The 21,848-nt window shown below is 62.2% G+C and overlaps 1 protein-coding gene across 1 annotated transcript in view; it reads left to right on the top strand.

Moving 5' to 3' along the window:
- LOC126648205 (glycogen [starch] synthase, muscle-like) overlaps positions 1–21,186 on the top strand; it is a 34,586-nt gene extending 13,400 nt beyond the window's left edge. Inside the window, 8 exon segments of the mRNA XM_050330934.1 lie at positions 722–907; positions 11,504–11,648; positions 14,255–14,260; positions 14,263–14,371; positions 17,199–17,268; positions 18,290–18,340; positions 19,568–19,674; positions 21,123–21,186. Coding sequence (XP_050186891.1) covers positions 722–907; positions 11,504–11,648; positions 14,255–14,260; positions 14,263–14,371; positions 17,199–17,268; positions 18,290–18,340; positions 19,568–19,674; positions 21,123–21,186 — 738 coding nt within the window.
- The last annotated feature ends 662 nt before the right edge of the window (positions 21,187–21,848 follow it).

The following is a 21,848-nucleotide window of genomic DNA, read 5'->3' as shown; positions in this document are numbered from 1 at the left end:
GGCACCAGGTGTTTGTGTGGGCACTCAGGTGTGTTTGTAGGTGCCAGGTGAGATGACACTGTAATTTTTGGGTATATTTTGTGTGTTTTTGGTGCCAGTTTGCAGCGCAGAGCGAGGAGAAGCCGTTCATCGTGGGGAGGGCTCTAGGTGGGCACTCAGGTGTGTCTGTGGGCACCCAGGTGTGTGTGTGGGCACTCAGGTGTGTTTGCAGGTGCCAGGTGAGGTGACACTGTCATTTTTGGGTATATTTTGTGTGTTTTTGGTGCCAGTTTGCAGCCCAGAGCGAGGAGAAGCCGTTCATCGTGGGGAGGGCTCTGGGTGGGCACTCAGGTGTGTTTGTAGATGCCAGGTGTATTTGTAGGCACTCAGGTGTCACCCCTGGGTGCCAGGTGAGGTGACAGTGTCATTTTTGGGTGTTTTTTGGGTGTTTTTGGTGCCAGTTTGTGGCGCAGAGCGAGGAGAAGCCGTTCATCGTGGGGAGGGCTCTGGGTGGGCACTCAGGTGTGTTTGTAGATGCCAGGTGTGTTTGCAGGTGCCAGGTGAGGTGACAGTGTCATTTTTGGGTATATTTTGTGTGTTTTTGGTGCCAGTTTGCGGCGCAGAGCGAGGAGAAGCCGTTCATCGTGGGGAGGGCTCTGGGTGGGCACTCAGGTGTGTTTGTAGATGCCAGGTGAGGTAACACTGTCATTTTTGGGGTGTTTTTGTGTGTTTTTGGTGCCAGTTTGCAGCGCAGAGCGAGGAGAAGCCGTTCATCGTGGGGCACTTCCACGAGTGGCTGGCGGGGCTGGGGCTGGTTCTGAGCCGCGCCCGCCGCCTGCCCGTAGCCACAATCTTCACCACCCACGCCACCCTGCTGGGCAGGTACCTGTGTGCTGGGAGCGTGGACTTCTACAACAACCTGCACAGTGTGAGTACCTGGGCACACCTGGGCACACCTGGGCACACCTGGGCACACCTGGGGGCATTGGGGACACAGGGACACCCTGCTGGGCAGGTACCTGTGCGCTGGGAGTGTGGACTTCTACAACAACCTGCACAGTGTGAGTACCTGGGCACACCTGGGGGGGCAGGGACACACCTGGACACACCTGGGGGCATTGGGGACAGGGGCACACCCAGCTGGGCAGGTACCTGTGCGCTGGGAGCGTGGACTTCTACAACAACCTGCACAGTGTGAGTGACAGGGACACACCTGGGGGGACAGGAACACACCTGGGCACACCTGGGCACACCTGGGGCTTGGGAATACACCTGGGCACACCTGACACCTGGGCACACCTGGGCACACCTGGGCACACCTGGGGCACTGGGGACAGGGGACACCCAGCTGGGCAGGTACCTGTGTGCTGGGAGCGTGGACTTCTACAACAACCTGCACAGTGTGAGTACCTGGGCACACCTGGGCACACCTGGGCACACCTGGGGGCACTGGGGACACGGGGACACCCAGCTGGGCAGGTACCTGTGTGCTGGGAGCGTGGACTTCTACAACAACCTGCACAGTGTGAGTGCCTGGGCACACCTGGGGGGACACACCTGGGCACACCTGGGCACACCTGGGGGGACACACCTGGGCACACCTGGGCACACCTGGGGGCATTGGGGGCACTGAGACATGGGGACACCCTGCTGGGCAGGTACCTGTGCGCTGGGAGCGTGGACTTCTACAACAACCTGCACAGTGTGAGTGACCGGGGACACACCTGGGGACACCTGGGCACACCTGGGGGACACCTGGGGGCACTGGGGACACGGGGGACACCCAGCTGGGCAGGTACCTGTGTGCTGGGAGCGTGGACTTCTACAACAACCTGCACAGTGTGAGTGACGGGGACACACCTGGGCACACCTGGGGACACCTGGGCACACCTGGGGGGACACCTGGGGGGACACCTGGGCACACCTGGGCACACCTGGGCACACCTGGGACACGGGGACACCCAGCTGGGCAGGTACCTGTGTGCTGGGAGCGTGGACTTCTACAACAACCTGCACAGTGTGAGTACCTGGGCACACCTGGGGGGACAGGAACACACCTGGACACACCTGGGGGGACAGGGAGACACCTGGGGGCACTGGGGACAGGGGGACACTCAGCTGGGCAGGTACCTGTGTGCCGGGAGCGTGGACTTCTACAACAACCTGCACAGTGTGAGTACCTGGGCACACCTGGGCACACCTGGGCACACCTGGGGACATTGGGGACACGGGGACACCCAGCTGGGCAGGTACCTGTGTGCCGGGAGCGTGGACTTCTACAACAACCTGCACAGTGTGAGTACCTGGGGGGGACACCTGGGGGGCTTGGGAATGCACCTGGGCACACCTGGGCACACCTGGGGGCATTGGGGACACACCTGGGCACACCTGGGGGCACCTGGGCACACCTGGGGGCATTGGGGACACGGGGACACCCAGCTGGGCAGGTACCTGTGTGCTGGGAGCGTGGACTTCTACAACAACCTGCACAGTGTGAGTGCCTGGGCACACCTGGGGGGACACCTGGGGGGACAGGGACACACCTGGGCACACCTGGGGGACAGGGACACACCTGGGCACACCTGGGGGGAACACCTGGGCACACCTGGGCACACCTGGGGGCACTGGGGACAGGGGGACACCCAGCTGGGCAGGTACCTGTGTGCTGGGAGCGTGGACTTCTACAACAACCTGCACAGTGTGAGTACCTGGGCACACCTGGGGGGACACCTGGGGGGACAGGGACACACCTGGGCACACCTGGGGGCACTGGGGACATGGGGGACACCCAGCTGGGCAGGTACCTGTGTGCCGGGAGCGTGGACTTCTACAACAACCTGCACAGTGTGAGTGCCTGGGGGGCTTGGGAATACACCTGGGCACACCTGGGCACACCTGGGCACACCTGGGGGCACTGGGGACATGGGGACACCCAGCTGGGCAGGTACCTGTGTGCTGGGAGCGTGGACTTCTACAACAACCTGCACAGTGTGAGTACCTGGGCACACCTGGGGGGGCAGGGACACACCTGGACACACCTGGGGGCATTGGGGACAGGGGCACACCCAGCTGGGCAGGTACCTGTGCGCTGGGAGCGTGGACTTCTACAACAACCTGCACAGCGTGAGTGCCTGGGACACACCTGGGGGGACAGGGACACACCTGGGCACACCTGGGCACACCTGGGGGCTTGGGAATACACCTGGGCACACCTGGGCACACCTGGGCACACCTGGGGGCACCTGGGCACACCTGGGGGCACTGGGGACACGGGGACACCCAGCTGGGCAGGTACCTGTGTGCTGGGAGCGTGGACTTCTACAACAACCTGCACAGTGTGAGTACCTGGGCACACCTGGGCACACCTGGGCACACCTGTGGGCACTGGGGACACGGGGACACCCAGCTGGGCAGGTACCTGTGTGCTGGGAGCGTGGACTTCTACAACAACCTGCACAGTGTGAGTGCCTGGGCACACCTGGGGGGACACACCTGGGCACACCTGGGCACACCTGGGGGGACACACCTGGGCACACCTGGGCACACCTGGGGGCATTGGGGGCACTGGGGACATGGGGACACCCTGCTGGGCAGGTACCTGTGCGCTGGGAGCGTCGACTTCTACAACAACCTGCACAGTGTGAGTGACGGGGACACACCTGGGGACACCTGGGCACACCTGGGGGGACACCTGGGGGCATTGGGGACACGGGGACACCCAGCTGGGCAGGTACCTGTGTGCTGGGAGCGTGGACTTCTACAACAACCTGCACAGTGTGAGTGACGGGGACACACCTGGGCACACCTGGGGACACCTGGGCACACCTGGGGGGACACCTGGGGGGACACCTGGGCACACCTGGGCACACCTGGGCACACCTGGGACACGGGGACACCCAGCTGGGCACGTACCTGTGTGCTGGGAGCGTGGACTTCTACAACAACCTGCACAGTGTGAGTACCTGGGCACACCTGGGGGGACAGGAACACACCTGGACACACCTGGGGGGACAGGGAGACACCTGGGGCACTGGGACAGGGGACAGCTGGGCAGGTACCTGTGTGCCGGGAGCGTGGACTTCTACAACAACCTGCACAGTGTGAGTACCTGGGGGGGACACCTGGGGGGCTTGGGAATGCACCTGGGCACACCTGGGCACACCTGGGGGCATTGGGGACACACCTGGGCACACCTGGGGGCACCTGGGCACACCTGGGGGCATTGGGGACAGGGGGACACCCAGCTGGGCAGGTACCTGTGTGCTGGGAGCGTGGACTTCTACAACAACCTGCACAGTGTGAGTACCGGCACACCTGGGCACACCTGGGGGACAGGGACACCTGGGCACCTGGGGACAGGGACACACCTGGGCACACCTGGGCACACCTGGGGGCATTGGGGACACCTGGGCACACCTGGGCACACCTGGGGCACTGGGGACAGGGGACACCCAACTGGGCAGGTACCTGTGTGCTGGGAGCGTGGACTTCTACAACAACCTGCACAGTGTGAGTACCTGGGCACACCTGGGGGGACACCTGGGGGGACAGGGACACACCTGGGCACACCTGGGGGCATTGGGGACAGGGGGACACCCAGCTGGGCAGGTACCTGTGCGCTGGGAGCGTGGACTTCTACAACAACCTGCACAGTGTGAGTGCCTGGGGGCTTGGGAATACACCTGGGCACACCTGGGCACACCTGGGGGCACTGGGGACAGGGGGACACCCAGCTGGGCAGGTACCTGTGTGCTGGGAGCGTGGACTTCTACAACAACCTGCACAGTGTGAGTGACAGGGACACACCTGGGGACACCTGGGCACACCTGGGCACACCTGGGGGGACACCTGGGGGGACACCTGGGCACACCTGGGTACACCTGGGGGCAATGGGGGCACACCTGGGCACACCTGGGGGCACTGGGGACAGGGGCACACCCTGCTGGGCAGGTACCTGTGTGCCGGGAGCGTGGACTTCTACAACAACCTGCACAGTGTGAGTGCCTGGGGGGCTTGGGAATACACCTGGGCACACCTGGGGGGACAGGGACACACCTGGGCACACCTGGGGGCATTGGGGACACACCTGGGCACACCTGGGGGCATTGGGGACAGGGGGACACCCAGCTGGGCAGGTACCTGTGTGCTGGGAGCGTGGACTTCTACAACAACCTGCACAGTGTGAGTGACAGGGGACACCTGGGGACACACCTGGGGGCACTGGGGACACACCTGGGCACACCTGGGCACACCTGGGGGCACTGGGGACACGGGGACATCCAGCTGGGCAGGTACCTGTGTGCTGGGAGCGTGGACTTCTACAACAACCTGCACAGTGTGAGTGACAGGGACACACCTGGGGGCATTGGGGGCACACCTGGGCACACCTGGGCACACCTGGGCACACCTGGGGGCACTGGGGACACGGGGACACCCAGCTGGGCAGGTACCTGTGTGCTGGGAGCGTGGACTTCTACAACAACCTGCACAGTGTGAGTGACGGGGACACACCTGGGGGGACAGGGACACACCTGGGCACACCTGGGCACACCTGGGCACACCTGGGCACACCTGGGGGCACTGGGGACACGGGGACACCCAGCTGGGCAGGTACCTGTGTGCTGGGAGCGTGGACTTCTACAACAACCTGCACAGTGTGAGTGACAGGGACACACCTGGGGGGACAGGGACACACCTGGGCACACCTGGGCACACCTGGGGGCACTGGGGACAGGGGGACACCCTGCTGGGCAGGTACCTGTGTGCTGGGAGTGTGGACTTCTACAACAACCTGCACAGTGTGAGTACCTGGGGGGCTTGGGAATACACCTGGGCACACCTGGGCACACCTGGGCACACCTGGGGGCATTGGGGACACACCTGGGCACACCTGGGCACACCTAGGGGCACTGGGGACAGGGGGACACCCAGCTGGGCAGGTACCTGTGCGCTGGGAGCGTGGACTTCTACAACAACCTGCACAGCGTGAGTGACAGGGACACACCTGGGGGGCACCTGGGCACACCTGGGCACACCTGGGGGCACTGGGGACATTGGGGACACAGCTGGGCACACCTGGGGGCACTGGGGACACACCTGGGGGCACTGGGGTCACATGTGGGGATAGGGACATACTTTGGATGTGGGGACACACCTGGGGAAATCTGCGGGCGTGGGGACACACCTGGGATGTGGGGACACACCTGGGGGTCATGGGGTCACACGTGGGATGTGGGGACACACCTGGGGACACACCTGGGACATGGGGACATACTTGGGGACACACCTGGGGACAGGGACACACCTGGGACATTGGGACACACCTGAGATATGGGGACACACCTGGGGACAGGGACACACCTGGAGGTCATGGGGTCACACGTGGGATGTGGGGACACACCTGGGGACACTCCTGGGGACACCTGGGACATTGGGACACACCTGGGATATGGGGACACACCTGGGGACACCTGGGATGTGGGGACACAGCCAGGGACACCTGGGGGTCATGGGGACACACCTGGGAACAGGGACACACCTGGGATATGGGGACACACCTGGGGACACACCTGGGACATGGGGACATACTTGGGGACACACCTGGGGACAGGGACACACCTGGGACATTGGGACACACCTGGGATATGGGGGCACACCTGGGGACACCTGGGGGTCATGGGGACACACCTGGGGACACACCTGGGGACAGGGACACACCTGGGATGTGGGGACACACCTGGGGACAGGGACACACCTGGAGGTCATGGGGTCACACGTGGGATGTGGGGACACACCTGGGGACACTCCTGGGGACACCTGGGACATTGGGACACACCTGGGGGTCATGGGGACACACCTGGGGACACACCTGGGATGTGGGGACACACCTGGGGACACCTGGGGCTCATGGGGACACACCTGGGGACAGGGACACACCTGGGATATGGGGACATACCTGGGGACAGGGACACACCTGGGGACAGGGACACACCTGGGATATGGGGACACACCTGGGGACACACCTGGGATGTGAGGACACAGCCAGGGACACCTGGGGGTCATGGAGTCACACCTGGGATGTGAGGACACACCTGGGATGTGGGGACACACCTGAGATATGAGGGTACACCTGGGGACACTCCTGGGGAGACCTGGGATATGGGGACACACCTGGGATATGGGGACATATCTAGGATGTGGGGACACACCTGGGGACACCTGGGGGTCATGGGGACACACCTGGGAACAGGGACACACCTGGGATATGGGGACACACCTGGGATATGGGACACACCTGGGGACACTCCTGGGGACACCTGGGACATGGGGACACACCTGGGACATGGGGACACACCTGGGATATGGGGACACACCTGGGGACACTCCTGGGGACACCTGGGGGTCATGGGGACACACCTGGGGACAGGGACACACCTGGGATATGGGGACACACCTGGGATATGAGGATACACCTGGGATGTGGGGACACACCTGGGATATGGGGACACACCTGGGATGTGGGGACACACCTGGGGACACACCTGGGGACACCTGGGGGTCATGGGGACACACCTGGGGACAGGGACACACCTGGGACATGGGGACACACCTGGGGACACACCTGGGGACACCTGGGGATCATGGGACACACCTGGGGACACACCTGGGGATCATGGGACACACCTGGGGCTCATGGGGACACACCTGGGGACAGGGACACACCTGGGGACACACCTGGGATGTGGGGACACACCTGGGGACACTCCTGGGGGTCAGGGGATCACACTTGGGACATGAGGACACACCTGGGATATGGGGACACACCTGGGGACACCTGGGGGTCATGGAGTCACACCTGGGGACAGGGACACACCTGGGACATGGGGACACACCTGGGATATGGGGACATATCTGGGATATGGGGACACACCTGGGATATGGGGACACACCTGGGATATGGGGACACACCTGGGGACACCTGGGGCTCATGGGGACACACCTGGGACAGGGACACACCTGGGATATGGGGACACACCTGGGGACACACCTGGGATGTGGGGACACACCTGGGATATGGGGACACACCTGGGATATGGGGACACACCTGGGGACACCTGGGGGTCATGGGGACACACTTGGGATGTGGGGACACTCCTGGGGACACACCTGGGATGTGGGGACACACCTGGGGACAGGGACACACCTGGGGACACTCCTGGGGGGACATGGGGACACTCCTGGGGGTCTCGGGGGGGCTCAGGTGACCCCCATTTCCCCCCCAGTTTGACGTGGACAAGGAGTTGGGGGAGCGGCAGAGCTCCCCTTGCACTGGGGAGCTTGGGTGGTTTGGGGTCCCTGGGTGGGTTTGGGGGACTCAGGGGGTCCTGGGTGCCCTGTGGGATTTGGGGGACCCTGTGGGATTTGGGGGCTCAGGTGACCCAGTACCTGCCCCCAGTTTGAGTGGACAAGGAGTTGGGGGAGTGGCAGAGCTCCCCTTGGGCACTGGGGGAGATTTGGGGTCCCTGGGTGGGTTTGGGGGCTCAGGGGGTCCCAGGTGCCCTGTGGGATTTTGGGGGCTCAGGATGACCCCAGTGCCCCTGTCTCCCCAGTTTGAGGTGGACAAGTAGCTGGGGGGCAGCAGAGCTCCTGTCATGCTGGGGGTTTGGGTGGCTTTGGGGTCCCTGGGTGGGTTTGGGGGCTCAGGGGGTCCCAGGTGGAATGTGGGATTTGGGGGACCCTGTGGGATTTGGGGGCTCAGGTGACCCCAGTACCCCATTCCCCCAGTTTGACGTGGACAAGGAGTTGGGGAGCGGCAGAGCTCCTGTCATGCTGGGGGGTTTGGGTGGGTTTGGGGTCTCTGGGTCGGTTTGGGGGCTCAGGGGGTCCCAGGTGCACTGTGGGATTTGGGGGACCCTGTGGACTGGGGGCTCAGTGACCCCATGTCCCCCAGTTTGAGGTGGACAAGGAGCTGGGGAGCGGCAGAGCTCCTGTCATGCTGGGGGGAGTGTCCCTGGAGTGGTGTTTTGGGGTCCCTGGGTGGGTTTGGGGGGCTCAGGGGGGTCCCAGGGGAACCTGTGGGATTTGGGGGGGCTCAGGTGACCCCAGTGCCTCGTTCCCCCAGTTTGACGTGGACAAGGAGCTGGGGGAGCGGCAGAGCTCCTGTCACGCTGGGGGGGTTTGGGTGGGTTTGGGGGTCCCTGGGTGGGTTTGGGCTCAGGGGGCTCAGTGGGGGTCCCAGGTGCCCTGTGGGATTTGGGGGGACTGTGGGATTGGTGAGCTCTGATGTACCCCATTCCCCCAGTTTGACGTGGACAAGGAGCTGGGGAGCGGCAGAGCTCCTGTCATACTGGGGGGTTTGGGGCTCAGGGTGTTTTGGGGGCCCTGGGTGGGTTTGGGGGTCAGGGGGTCTGAGCCCCTGTGGGATTTGGGGGCTCAGGTGACCCAGTGTTCCCCCAGTTTGACGTGGACAGGAGGCGGGGGGCGCAGAGCTCCTGTCATGCGTGGGGTCCCTGGGTGGATTTGGGGGGCTCAGGGGATCCCAGGGGGGTTTGGGGGCCCTGTGGGATTTGGGGCTCAGGTGACCCCAGTGCCTCTTCCCCAGTTTGACGTGGACAAGGAGTTGGGGGAGGCAGCAGAGCTCCTGTCATGCTGGAGGGGTTTGGGTGGGTTTGGGGTCTCTGGGTGGGTTTGGGGGGCTCAGGGGGGTCCCAGGTGCCCTGTGGGATTTGGGGGGGCTCAGGTGACCCCAGTGCCCCCATTCCCCCCAGTTTGAGGTGGACAAGGAGTTGGGGGAGCAGCAGAGCTCCTGTCATGCTGGGGGGGTTTGGGTGGGTTTTGGGGTCCCTGGGTGGGTTTGGGGGCTCAGGGGGGTCCCAGGTGGAATGTGGGATTTGGGGGACCCTGTGGGATTTGGGGGGCTCAGGTGACCCCAGTGCCCCATTCCCCCAGTTTGACGTGGACAAGGAGTTGGGGGAGCGGCAGAGCTCCCGTCACACTGGGGGGGTTTGGGTGGGTTTTGGGGTCTCTGGGTGGGTTTGGGGGCTCAGGGGGTCCCAGGTGCCCTGTGGATTTGGGGGGACCCTGTGGGATTTGGGGGGGCTCAGGTGACCCCAATGTTCCCCCCAGTTTGAGGTGGACAAGGAGCTGGGGGAGCGACAGAGCTCCTGTCATGCTGGGGGGGTTTGAGGTCCCTGAGGGTGTTTTGGGGTCCCTGGGTGGGTTTGGGGGGCTCAGGGGCAGGTGCCCGGATTGGGGAACCCTGTGGGATTTGGGGGCTCAGGTGACTCCAGTGCCCCCATTCCCCCAGTTTGACGTGGACAAGGAGCTGGGGGAGCGGCAGAGCTCCTGTCATGCTGGGGGGTTTGGGTGGGTTTGGGGTCCCTGGGTGGGTTTGGGGGCTCAGGGGAGGCTCAGGGGGGGTCCTAGGGTGCCCTGTGGGATTTGGGGGGGCTCAGGTGACCCCAGTGCCCCCCATTTCCCCCCAGTTTGACGTGGACAAGGAGGCGGGGGAGCGGCAGAGCTCCTGTCATGCTGGGGGGCTTTAGGGTCTCTGAGGGTGTTTGGGGTCCCTGGGTGGGTTTGGGGGGCTCAGGGGGTCCCGGTGCCTGTGGATTCGGGGGACCCTGTGGGATTTGGGGGGCTCAGGTGACCTCAGTGCCCCCATTTCCCCCCAGTTTGACGTGGACAAGGAGGCGGGGGAGCGGCAGAGCTCCTGTCATGCTGGGTGGATTTGGGGGTCCCTGGGTGGGTTTGGGGGGCTCAGGGGGTCCCAGGTGCCCTGTGGGATTTGGGGGCCCTGTGGGATTTGGGGGGGCTCAGGTGACCCCGTTCCCCCCCAGTTTGAAGTGGACAAGGAGTTGGAGGGGTCAGCAGAGCTCCCCTTGCACTGGGGGGGTTTGGGTGGGTTTTGGGGTCCCTGGGTGGGTTTGGGGGGCTCAGGGGGTCCCAGGTGGAAGGTGGGATTTGGGGGGCTCAGGTGACCCCAGTGCCTCCATTTCCCCAGTTTGACGGTGGACAAGGAGCTGGGGAGCGGCAGAGCTCCTGTCATGCTGGGGGGTTTGGGGGTCCCTGGGTGGGTTTGGGGGTCTCTGTGGGTTTGGGGGGCTCAGGGGGGGTCCCGGGTGCCCTGTGGGATTTTGGGGGGCTCAGGTGACCCCAGTACCCCCCGTTCCCCCCCAGTTTGACGTGGACAAGGAGTTGGGGGAGCAGCCGAGCTCCTGTCACACTGGGAGTCCCTGGGTGGGTTTGGGGTCCCTGGGTGGGTTTGGGGGGCTCAGGGGGGGTCCCGGGTGCCCTGTGGGATTTGGGGGGACCCTGTGGGATTTGGGGGGGCTCAGGTGACCCCAATACCCCCCATTCCCCCCCGGTTTGAGGTGGACAAGGAGTTGGGGGAGCGACAGAGCTCCTGTCATGCTGGGGGGGTTTGGGTGGGTTTGGGGGTCCCTGGGTGGTTTTGGGGGGCTCAGGGGGTGTCCCAGGTGGAAGGTGGGATTTGGGGGGGCTCAGGTGACCCCATTCCCCCCAGTTTGACGTGGACAAGGAGGCGGGGGAGCGGCAGATCTACCACCGGTACTGCCTGGAGCGCGCGGCCGCGCACTGCGCCCACGTGCTGACCACCGTGTCCCACGTCACAGCCGCTGAGGCTGAGCACCTGCTCAAGAGGAAGCCAGGTGGGCACCCCAAAAACACCCCCAGGACACCCCAAAATCACCCAGGGCTCCCCAAAACCCCCCAGCCTCAGGGAACCCCAATAACCCCCCCAAATCCTGACCACCGTGTCCCACGTCACCACCCACGAGGCTGAGCAGCTGCTCAAGAGGAAGCCAGGTGGGCACCCCAAAAACACCCCCAGGGCACCCCAGCTTCAGGGAACCCCAATAACCCCCCCAAATCCTGACCACCGTGTCCCACGTCACAGCTGCTGAGGCTGAGCACCTGCTCAAGAGGAAGCCAGGTGGGCACCCCAAAATGTACCCTAAACACCCCCAGGGGCACCCCAAAACTCCCCAGGGCACCCCAAAAACACCCCCAGGGCACCCCAAAAACCCCCAGGGCACCCCAAAAACACCCCCAGGACACCCCAAAAACCCCCCAATCTCAGGGTACCCTGATATCCCCACCCAGGACCCCCAGACTCCCCACGTCACCACCCACGAGGCTGAGCAGCTGCTCAAGAGGAAGCCAGGTGGGCACCCCAAAATGTACCCCAAACCCCCCAGAGCACCCCAAAACTCCCCCAGCTTCAGGGAACCCCCACAACCCCCCAAATCCTGCCCACCGTGTCCCACGTCACAGCCGCTGAGGCTGAGCACCTGCTCAAGAGGAAGCCAGGTGGGCACCCCAAAAACACCCCCAGGGCACCCCAAAAACACCCCCAGGACACCCCAAAACCCCCCAGGACACCCCAAAACCCCCCCAATCTCGGGGTACCCCAATAACCCCCCCAAATCCTGCCCACCGTGTCCCACGTCACCACCCACGAGGCTGAGCAGCTGCTCAAGAGGAAGCCAGGTGGGCACCCCAAAATGTACCCTAAACACCCCCAGGGCACCCCAGAAACACCCCCAGGGCACCCCAAAACTCCCCAGGGCACCCCAAAGCCCCCAGGGCACCCCAAAACCCCCAGCTTCAGGGAACCCCACTAGCCCCACCCAGGACCCCCAAACTCCCCCACGTCACCAGCCACGAGGCTGAGCAGCTGCTCAAGAGGAAGCCAGGTGGGCACCCCAAAAACACCCCCGGGGCACCCCAAAATCATCCCCAGGGCACCCCAAAAACACCCCAAGGCACCACAAAATCACCCCAGGGCACCCCAAAACTCCCCAGGGCACCCCAAAAACCCCAAACCCCCAACCTCGGGGTACCCCGATATCCCCACCCAGGACCCCCCAAACTCCCCCACGTCACCACCCACGAGGCAGAGCAGCTGCTCAAGAGGAAGCCAGGTGGGCACCCCAAAATGTACCCCAAACCCTCCCAGGGCACCCCAAAAACACTCCCGGGGCACCCCAAAACCCCCCAGCACCCCCAGCCTCAGGGTACCCCAATATCCCCACCCAGGACCCCCAAACTCCCCCACGTCACCACCCACGAGGCAGAGCAGCTGCTCAAGAGGAAGCTAGGTGGGCACCCCAAAATGTACCCCAAACACCCCCAGGGCACCCCAAAAACCCATCAGGGCACCCCAAAAACACTCCCAGAGCACCCCAAAACCCCCAACCCTCCCAGGCCCCCTCACCCCTGGAAGGACCCAAGGGGACCCTAGAATGGATCAAGGGGGGGTGGAATCAGAGGGGGATCCCAGAGATTTGGAGGTGACCCTCGGGAGTCCCCTGGATTTTGGGGTCCCCTGGACCCCCTAGACCTACTGACCCCCACTTTTGGGGAACCCCAAAACCCCAGGAACCCCCCTCATCATCCCCAGAAGGACCCAGCTCTGCCTTAGGGGACCCCAAATGGGAATCAGGGGGTCCCAGAGACTGGGGGCGACCCTCGAGGGTCCCCTGGATTTTGGGGTCCTCCTGACCCCCTAGATTTGCTGACCCCCACTTTTGGGGGGAACCCTCAGAAACCCCCCGTCATCATCCCCAGAAGGACCCAGCTCTGCCTTGAGGGGACCCCGAGTGGGGACTCAGGGGGATCCCAGGATTGGGGGTGACCTGGGGAGTCCCCCTGGACTTTAGGGTCCCCAGACTCCCCTGACCCCCCTAGATCTACTGACCCCCCACTATTTGGGGGAACCCCCAAAACCCCCAGAAACCCCCCCCCTCATCATCCCCAGAAGGACCCAGCTCTGCCTTGAGGGGACCCCACGACGGGGTCCCAGGATTTGGGGGTGACCCTGGGGGTCCCCTGGATTTGGGGGTCCCCCAGACCCCAATTCCTGATGACCCCCAGGACCCTCCAGACCCCCCTCACCCCTAAAAGACCCCCAGTAGGCCCAAAGTGTGCCCTGGCCAGGGCACCCACCCTGTGCATTGAGGGGGATCAGGGAGGTCCCAGAAGATTTCAGGGAAACCCTCAGGGGTCCCCTGGATTTTGGGGTCCCCTTGACTCCCCTGACCCCCTAGATTTACTGAATCCCCCTTTGGGGAACCCCAGGAGACCCCAAGAGACCCCCTCATCATCCCCAGAAGGACCCAGCTCTGCCTTGAGGGACCCCAAGAGGGGGTCCCAGGGATTTAGGGGGTGACCCTCGAGGGGTCCCCCTGGATTTTGGGGTCCCCCTGGATTTTAGGGGTCCCCTGACCCCCTGACCCCCTGACCCCCTCCCCAGACCTGGTGACCCCAACGGGCTGAACGTTCGCAAGTTCTCGGCCATGCACGAGTTCCAGAACCTGCACGCCCAGAGCAAGGCCCGGGTGCAGGAGTTCGTCAGGGGGCACTTCTACGGGTCAGTCACCCCAAAAAGGCACCCCAAAATGGGGGCGGACCCCAAAAACACAGGGGGACCCCAAAACACGGGGGAACTCAAAAACCTGGGTGGAATCCAAAATCCTGAGGGGAACCCCAAAAACTCAGGGTGGGAAATGGAGCACTGGGAGGGCACTTCAGGGGTTTGGGGGCACTTCTGCAGGTCAGTCACCCCAAAAAGGCGTCCCATAATGGGGGGACCCCAAAAACCTGGGGAATCCAAAATCTCAGGGGAACCCCAAAAAACCGGGAATGGATCCTGAAATCCAGGAAGGCACCCGGGGGACTGGGAAGGGCACTCCGGGGTTTGGGGGCACTTCTATGGGTCAGTCACCCCAAAGGGCACCCCAAAACAGGGGGACCCCAAAACACGGGGGGACCCCAAAAACACAGGAGGACCCTAAAGACACCAGGGGACCCAAAAACTCACAGGAAATCCCAAAAGCGCAGGAGGCACCCAGGGAGCCAGGGGCCCAGGGAGGAGGCAGGGGGCACTTCTATGGGTCAGTCACCCCAAAGAGGCACCCCAAAATGGGGAGGACCCCAAAAACACAGGGGGACCCCAAAAACCTGGGGGATCGAAATCCTGAGGGAACCCCAAAGACCCAGGAGTGGATCCTGAAATCCAGGGAAGGCACCCAGGGGACTGGGAGGGGCACTCGGGGGTTTGGGGGCACTTCTATGGGTCAGTCACCCCAAAAGGGTACCCCAAAACACAGGGGGACCCCAAAAACACGAGGGGACCCCAAAAACACAGGGGACACCCTAAAATCTCAGGAGGAACCCCAAAAACCCTGGGTGGGACACCCAAAAACCTGGTGGAGACACCCGGGGGACTGGGAGGGGCACTCAGGGGTTTGGGGGATCAGGGTTTGGGGGCACTTCTAAGGGTCAGTCACCCCAAAAAGGGCACCCCAAAATGGGGGGGACCCCAAAAACACAGGAGGGACCCCAAAAACACAGGGGACCCCAAAACACAGGGGAATCCAGAAATCCCAGAGGAAACCCCAAAACGCAGGGGGAACCCAGGGAGGCGAGGGGACCCGGGGAGGAGCAGGGGGCACTTCTAAGGGTCAGTCACCCCAAAAAGGGCACCCCAAAATGGGGGGACCCCAAAACACAGAGGGACCCCAAAATCTCAGGAGGAACCCCAAAAACCCTGGGTGGGACACCCAAAAAACCTGGTGGAGACACCCGGGGGACTGGGAGGGGCACTCGGGGGTTTGGGGGGGATCCAGGGGTTTGGGGGCACTTCTATGGGTCAGTCACCCCCTAAAGGGTGCCCCAAAACACGGGGGGGACCCCAAAAACATGGGAGGGACCCCAAAAACCTGGGGGGAATCCAAAACCGAGGAACCCAAAAACACAGGGAAACCCCAAAATGCAGGGGGAACCCAGGGGAGTGAGGGGGACCCAGGGAGGGGGCAGGGGGCACTTCTACGGGTCAGTCACCCCAAAAAGGGCACCCCAAAATGGGGAGGGTCCCCAAAAACACAGGGGGGACCCCGAAATCTCAGGGGGAACTCCAAAAAACCTGGGAATGGATCCTGAAATCCAAGGGAGGGCACTCAGGGGATTGGGAGGGGCACTCGGGGGTTTGGGGGCACTTCTAAGGGTCAGTCACCCCAAAAAAGGGCACCCCAAAACACTGGGGGGGACCCCAAAAACACGGGAGGGACCCCAAAAACACGAGGGGAATCCCAAAAACACGAGGGGAATCCCAAAACCCAGGGGATCCCAAAAACTCAGGGGTGGGGAAATGGAGCACTGGGAGGGGCACTCGGGGGTTTGGGGGCACTTCTATGGGTCAGTCACCCCAAAAAAGGGCGCCCCAAAACACGGGGGGACCCCAAAAATACAGGGGGGACCCCAAAAACACGGGGGGACCCCAAAAACACGGGGGGAATCCGAAATCTTGAGGCTACCCCAAAAACTCAGGGGGTCTTGGTGGGTTTTGGGTGTTCCCAGGGGGGTTTTGGGGCTCTCTGAGTCAACCTGGGGGGGTCCTGAAGCATTTTTGGGGTCTCTGAGTCAGCCTGGGGGGGGATCCCAGGCAGGATTTTGGAGGGGGGTCCTGGGGGTTTGGGTGTTCCCAGGGGTGTTTGGGGTCTCTGGAGTCAGCCAGGGGATCCTGGGGGGTTTTATGGGGGTCTTGGGGGTTTGGGTGTTCCCAGGGGGTTTTGGGGGTCTCTGGAGTCAACCTGGGGGATCCTGGGTGGAGTTTGTGAGGGTCTTGGGGGTTTTGGGTGTTCCCAGTGGGGTTTTGGGGGGGTCCTGGGGGGTTTTAGGTGGTCCCAGGAGGGTTTAGGGTCTCTGAGTCAGCCTGGGGGGAATCCCGGGCAGGATTTTTGGAGGGGTCCTGGGGGTTTTGGGTGTTCCCAGGGGTTTGAGGGTCCTGAAGGATTTTTGGGGTCTCTGGAGTCAGCCTGGGAGGATCCCGGGCAGGATTTTGGAGGGGGTCCTGGGGGTTTTGGGTGTTCCCAGGGGGGTGTTGGGGGGGGTCCTGGAGCGTTTTGGGGTCTCTGGAGTCAGCCTGGGGGGATCCCGGGCAGGATTTTGGGGGGTTCTGGGGGGTTTGGGTGGTCTCAGGAGGGTTTTGGGGTCTCTGAGTCAGCCTGGGGAGTCCTGGGTGGGTTTGGGGGTTTTGGGGTCTCTGAGTCAGCCTTGGAGGGGATCCGGGTGGGTTTTGGGTGAGTCTTGGGGGGTTTTTGGGTGTTCCCAGGGTGGTTTTTGGAGGTCTCTGGAGTCAACCAAGGGTTCATTCAGGGGAGGGTGGTTTTTTGGGGTGACCTTTGGCCCCCCTACAGGCACCTGGATTTCGACCTGGACAAGACCCTTTTCTTCTTCATTGCCGGGCGCTACGAGTTCTCCAACAAGGCGCTGACATCTTCCTGGAGGCCCTGGCCAGGCCTCAGCTACCTGCTCAGGGTGACACTGGGGACACTGGGGGGACTGGGGATACTGGGGGCATTGGGGGATTGGGGACATTGAGGGGTTGGGGACATTGGGAGGATTGGGGACACTGGGGGTTGGGGGTTTGGGGACATTGGGGACACTGGGCCTTCCTGGAGGCCCTGGCCAGGCTCAACTACCTGCTCAGGGGTGACCCTGGGGACACTGGGGGCACTGGGGGACTGGGGACACTGGGGGGACTGGGGACACTGGGGACACTGGGGGCATTGGGGTCAGTGTCACCCACATCTTCCTGGAGGCCCTGGCCAGGCTCAACTACCTGCTCAGGGTGACCCTGGGGACACTGGGGGGACTGGGGGATTGGGGACACTGGGGACATTGGGGGATTGGGGACACTGGGGACATTGGGGGATTGGGGACATTGAGGGGATTGGGGGACACTAGGGGGTTGGGGGTTTGGGGACATTGGGGACACTGGGACTTCCTGGAGGCCCTGGCCAGGCTCAACTACCTGCTCAGGGTGACACTGGGGACACTGGGGGCACTGGGGACACTGGGGACACTGGGAACATTGGGGACACTGGGGACACTGGGGACATTTAGGACACTGGGGGATTGGGGACACTGGGCCTTCCTGGAGGCGCTGGCCAGGCTCAACTGCCTGCTCAGGGTGACAGGGAGGGGACATTGGGGGGATTAGGGACACTGGGGACACTGGGGGATACTGGGGACATTGGGGACATTGGGGGATTGGGGACATTAGGGGTCAGTGTCACCCACATCTTCCTGGAGGCCCTGGCCAGGCTCAACTACCTGCTCAGGGTGACAGGGAGGGGACACTAGGGGAACTGGGGACACTGGGGGACACTGGGGACACTGGGGGATTGGGGACACTGGGGACACTGGGGACACTGGGGACACATTGGGGACATTGGGGGATTGGGGACATTGAGGGGATTGAGGGATTGGGGACATTGGGGGTCAGTGTCACCACATCTTCCTGGAGGCCCTGGCCAGGCTCAACTACCTGCTCAGGGTGACAGGGAGGGGGACACTGGGGGAACTGGGGACACTGGGGGACACTGGGGACACTGGGGGATTGGGGACACTGGGGACACTGGGGACACTGGGGACACATTGGGGACATTGGAGGATTGGGGACATTGAGGGGATTGAGGGGATTGGGGACATTGGGGTCAGTGTCACCCACATCTTCCTGGAGGCCCTGGCCAGGCTCAACTGCCTGCTCAGGGTGACTCTGGGGACACTGGGGGAACTGGGGACACTGGGGGCATTGGGGAATTGGGGACATTGAGGGGGTTGGGGACACTGGGGGATTGGGGGACACTGGGGACATTGGGGACATTGGGGACACTGGGGACACTGGGACATTGAGGGACATTGAGGGATTTAGGGGACACTGGGGGATTTGGGGACATTGGGGACATTGGGGGACTGGGGACACTGGGGACATTGGGAGGATTGGGAATACTGGGGACACTGGGGATACTGGAGGGATTAGGGACACTGAGGGGGATTGGGGACACATTGGGGACATTAGGGGACATTGGGGGGATTGGGGGGATTGGGGACATTGGGGGAATTGGGGACATTGGGGACATTGGGGACATTGAGGGGATTAGGGACATTGGGGACACTGGGGACATTGGGGACATTGGGGGGATTGGGGACATTGGGGGGATTGGGGACACTGGGGACATTGGGGGGACATTGGGGGCACTTTAGGGTCATTTGGGGACACTGGGGACATTGGGGACGTTGGGGACACTGGGGGGATTGGGGACATTGGGGGACATTGGGGGGACTGGGGGGGTTGGGGACATTGGGGATTTGGGACATTGGGGACATTGGGGGATTGGGGACATTGAGGGATTGGGGACATTGGGGGACATTGGGGGATTGGGGGATTGGAGGACATTGGGGGACACATTGGGGACACTGGGGGACATTGGGGGACATTGGGGGGATTGGGGGACACTGGGGACACTGGGGGGGATTGGGGACATTGAGGGGATTGGGGACATTGGGGACATTGAGGGGGAATTGGGGACACTGGGGGGGATTGGGGACATTGGGGGCACTGGAGACCCCAGGTGACCTTGGTGACCCCGGGTGACCTTGGGGTGACCTTGGTGACCCCGGGTGACCTTGGTGACCCCAGGTGACCCTTGGTGACCCCTGGTGACCCCGGGTGACCCCTGGTGACCCCTGGTGACCCCGGATGACCTCGTTGTCCCCGCAGGTGAACGGCAGCGAGGTGACGGTGGTGGCTTTTTTCATCATGCCCGCCAGGACCAACAACTTCAACGTGGAGTCGCTCAAGGGCCAGGCCGTCAGGAAACAGCTCTGGTGGGACCCCAAAAACACCCAAAATCACCCCAAAATCACCCCAAAAACACCCAAAATCACCCCAAAAACCCCCAAAATCACCCCAAAATGACCCAGGGCCAGGCCGTCAGGAAACAGCTCTGGTGGGACCCCAAAAACACCCAAAACCACCCCAAAATCACCCCAAAAACCCCCAAAATCACCCCAAAACACCCCAAAACCCCAAAATCACCCCAAATGACCCAGGGCCAGGCCGTCAGGAAACAGCTCTGGTGGGACCCCAAAAACCCCCAAAATCACCCCAAATCACCCCAAAAACCCCCAAAATCACCCCAAAATCATCCAGGGCCAGGCCGTCAGGAAACAGCTCTGGTGGGACCCCAAAAACCCCCAAAACCACCCAAAATCACCCCAAAAACCCCCAAAATCACCCCAAAATGACCCAGGGCCAGGCCGTCAGGAAACAGCTCTGGTGGGACCCCAAAATCCCCCAAAATCACCCCAAAAACACCCCAAAATCACCCCAAAATCATCCAGACCCAGGCTGTGAGGAAACAGCTCTGGTGGGACCCCAAAAACACCCAAAATCACCCCAAAATCACCCTAAAAACACCCAAAATCACCCCAAAATCACCCCAAAATCATCCAGGCCCAGGCTGTGAGGAAACAGCTCTGGTGGGACCCCAAAATCACCCCAAAATCACCCCAAAAACACCCAAAATCACCCCAAAATCACCCCAAAATCACCCCAAAATCATCCAGGGCCAGGCCGTCAGCAAACAGCTCTGGTGGGACCCCAAAATCACCCCAAAAACACCCAAAATCACCCCAAAAACACCCAAAATCACCCCAAAAACACCCCAAAATGACCCAGGGCCAGGCCGTCAGGAAACAGCTCTGGTGGGACCCCAAAAACCCCCAAAATCACCCCAAAATCAACCCAAAAAACCCCAAAATCACCCCAAAAACACCCAAAATCACCCCAAAATCACCCCAAAATCATCCAGGGCCAGGCCGTCAGGAAACAGCTCTGGTGGGACCCCAAAAACACCCAAAATCACCCCAAAATCACCCAAAATCACCCCAAAAACCCTCAAAATGACCCCAAAATCATCCCAAAACCCACCCAGGGGACCCCAAATCCCTCCAAAACCCCTTGAGGACCCCCCCAAAATCCTCTCAGAACCCCACAAAGCCCACCCAGGGGACCCCAAATCCTCCAAAACCCCTGAGGACCCCCAAACTCCCCAAAATCCTCTCAGGACCCCCCAAACCCCCCCAAAATCCTTTCAAAACCCCTCAAACCCCCCCAAAACCACCTCAAAACCCACCCAGGGGGACCCCAAATCCCCAAAACCCCTGAGGACCCCCAAAATCCTCTCAGAACCCCCAAAACCCACCCCAAAACCCTCTGAGGACCCCCCAAACCCCCTAAATCCCCCAAATTCCCCCTTTCCCTCCCCAAACAGGGACACGGCGAACGCTGTGAAGGAGAAATTCGGGAAGAAGCTCTATGAGTCTCTGCTGGTGTAAGAACAAAACCCCCAAAAAAACTCACCCTGGACCCCCCAGAAAAACCCCTCACCCTAAACCCCCCAAAAAAATCCATCCTGAACCCCCCCAAGAAAAAACCCACCCTGAACCCCCCAAAATCCATCCTGAACCCCCCAAAAATCCATCCTGAACCCCCAAAAACAACCCCACCCTGGACCCCCTAAAAAACAAAACCACACTGGACCCCGAAAAAAACCCGACCCTGAACCCCCAAAAAACCCCTCACCTGAACACCCCAAAAAAAAACACCTGAACCCCCCCAAAAAATCCATCCTGAACACCCCCAAAAAAACCCTCACCTGAACACCCCCAACCCCCAATCCCCAAAAACCCCCACCCTGAACCCCCCCAAAAACCCCAGCCCCCTCCACCCCAAACCACTCACCCAAAAAAACCCCACCTGAACCCCCAAAAAAAAAACCACCTTGAACCCCCAAACCTCCCCAGCCTGGACCCCCAAAAAACCCTCCACACCCTGGAGCCTCCCACCCAAAAAAACCCCAACCCACCCTGAACCCCCCCAGCCCCCCAATCTCCCCCAAAAACCCTCACCCTGAATCCCCAAAAGCCCCCACCCCAAACTCCCCAAAAAGCCCCTCCAACCCTGAACCCCCCAAAGACCCTCTCCCAAAACCCCACAC

The sequence above is a fragment of the Myiozetetes cayanensis genome, unplaced genomic scaffold (assembly GCF_022539395.1).
Source record: "Myiozetetes cayanensis isolate MyiCay16 unplaced genomic scaffold, myiCay2020 scf452, whole genome shotgun sequence".
Taxonomy (NCBI): Eukaryota; Metazoa; Chordata; class Aves; order Passeriformes; family Tyrannidae; genus Myiozetetes; species Myiozetetes cayanensis.
The sequence above is the reverse complement of the archived record's forward strand: the minus strand, read 5'-3'. Positions and strand labels throughout refer to the sequence as shown.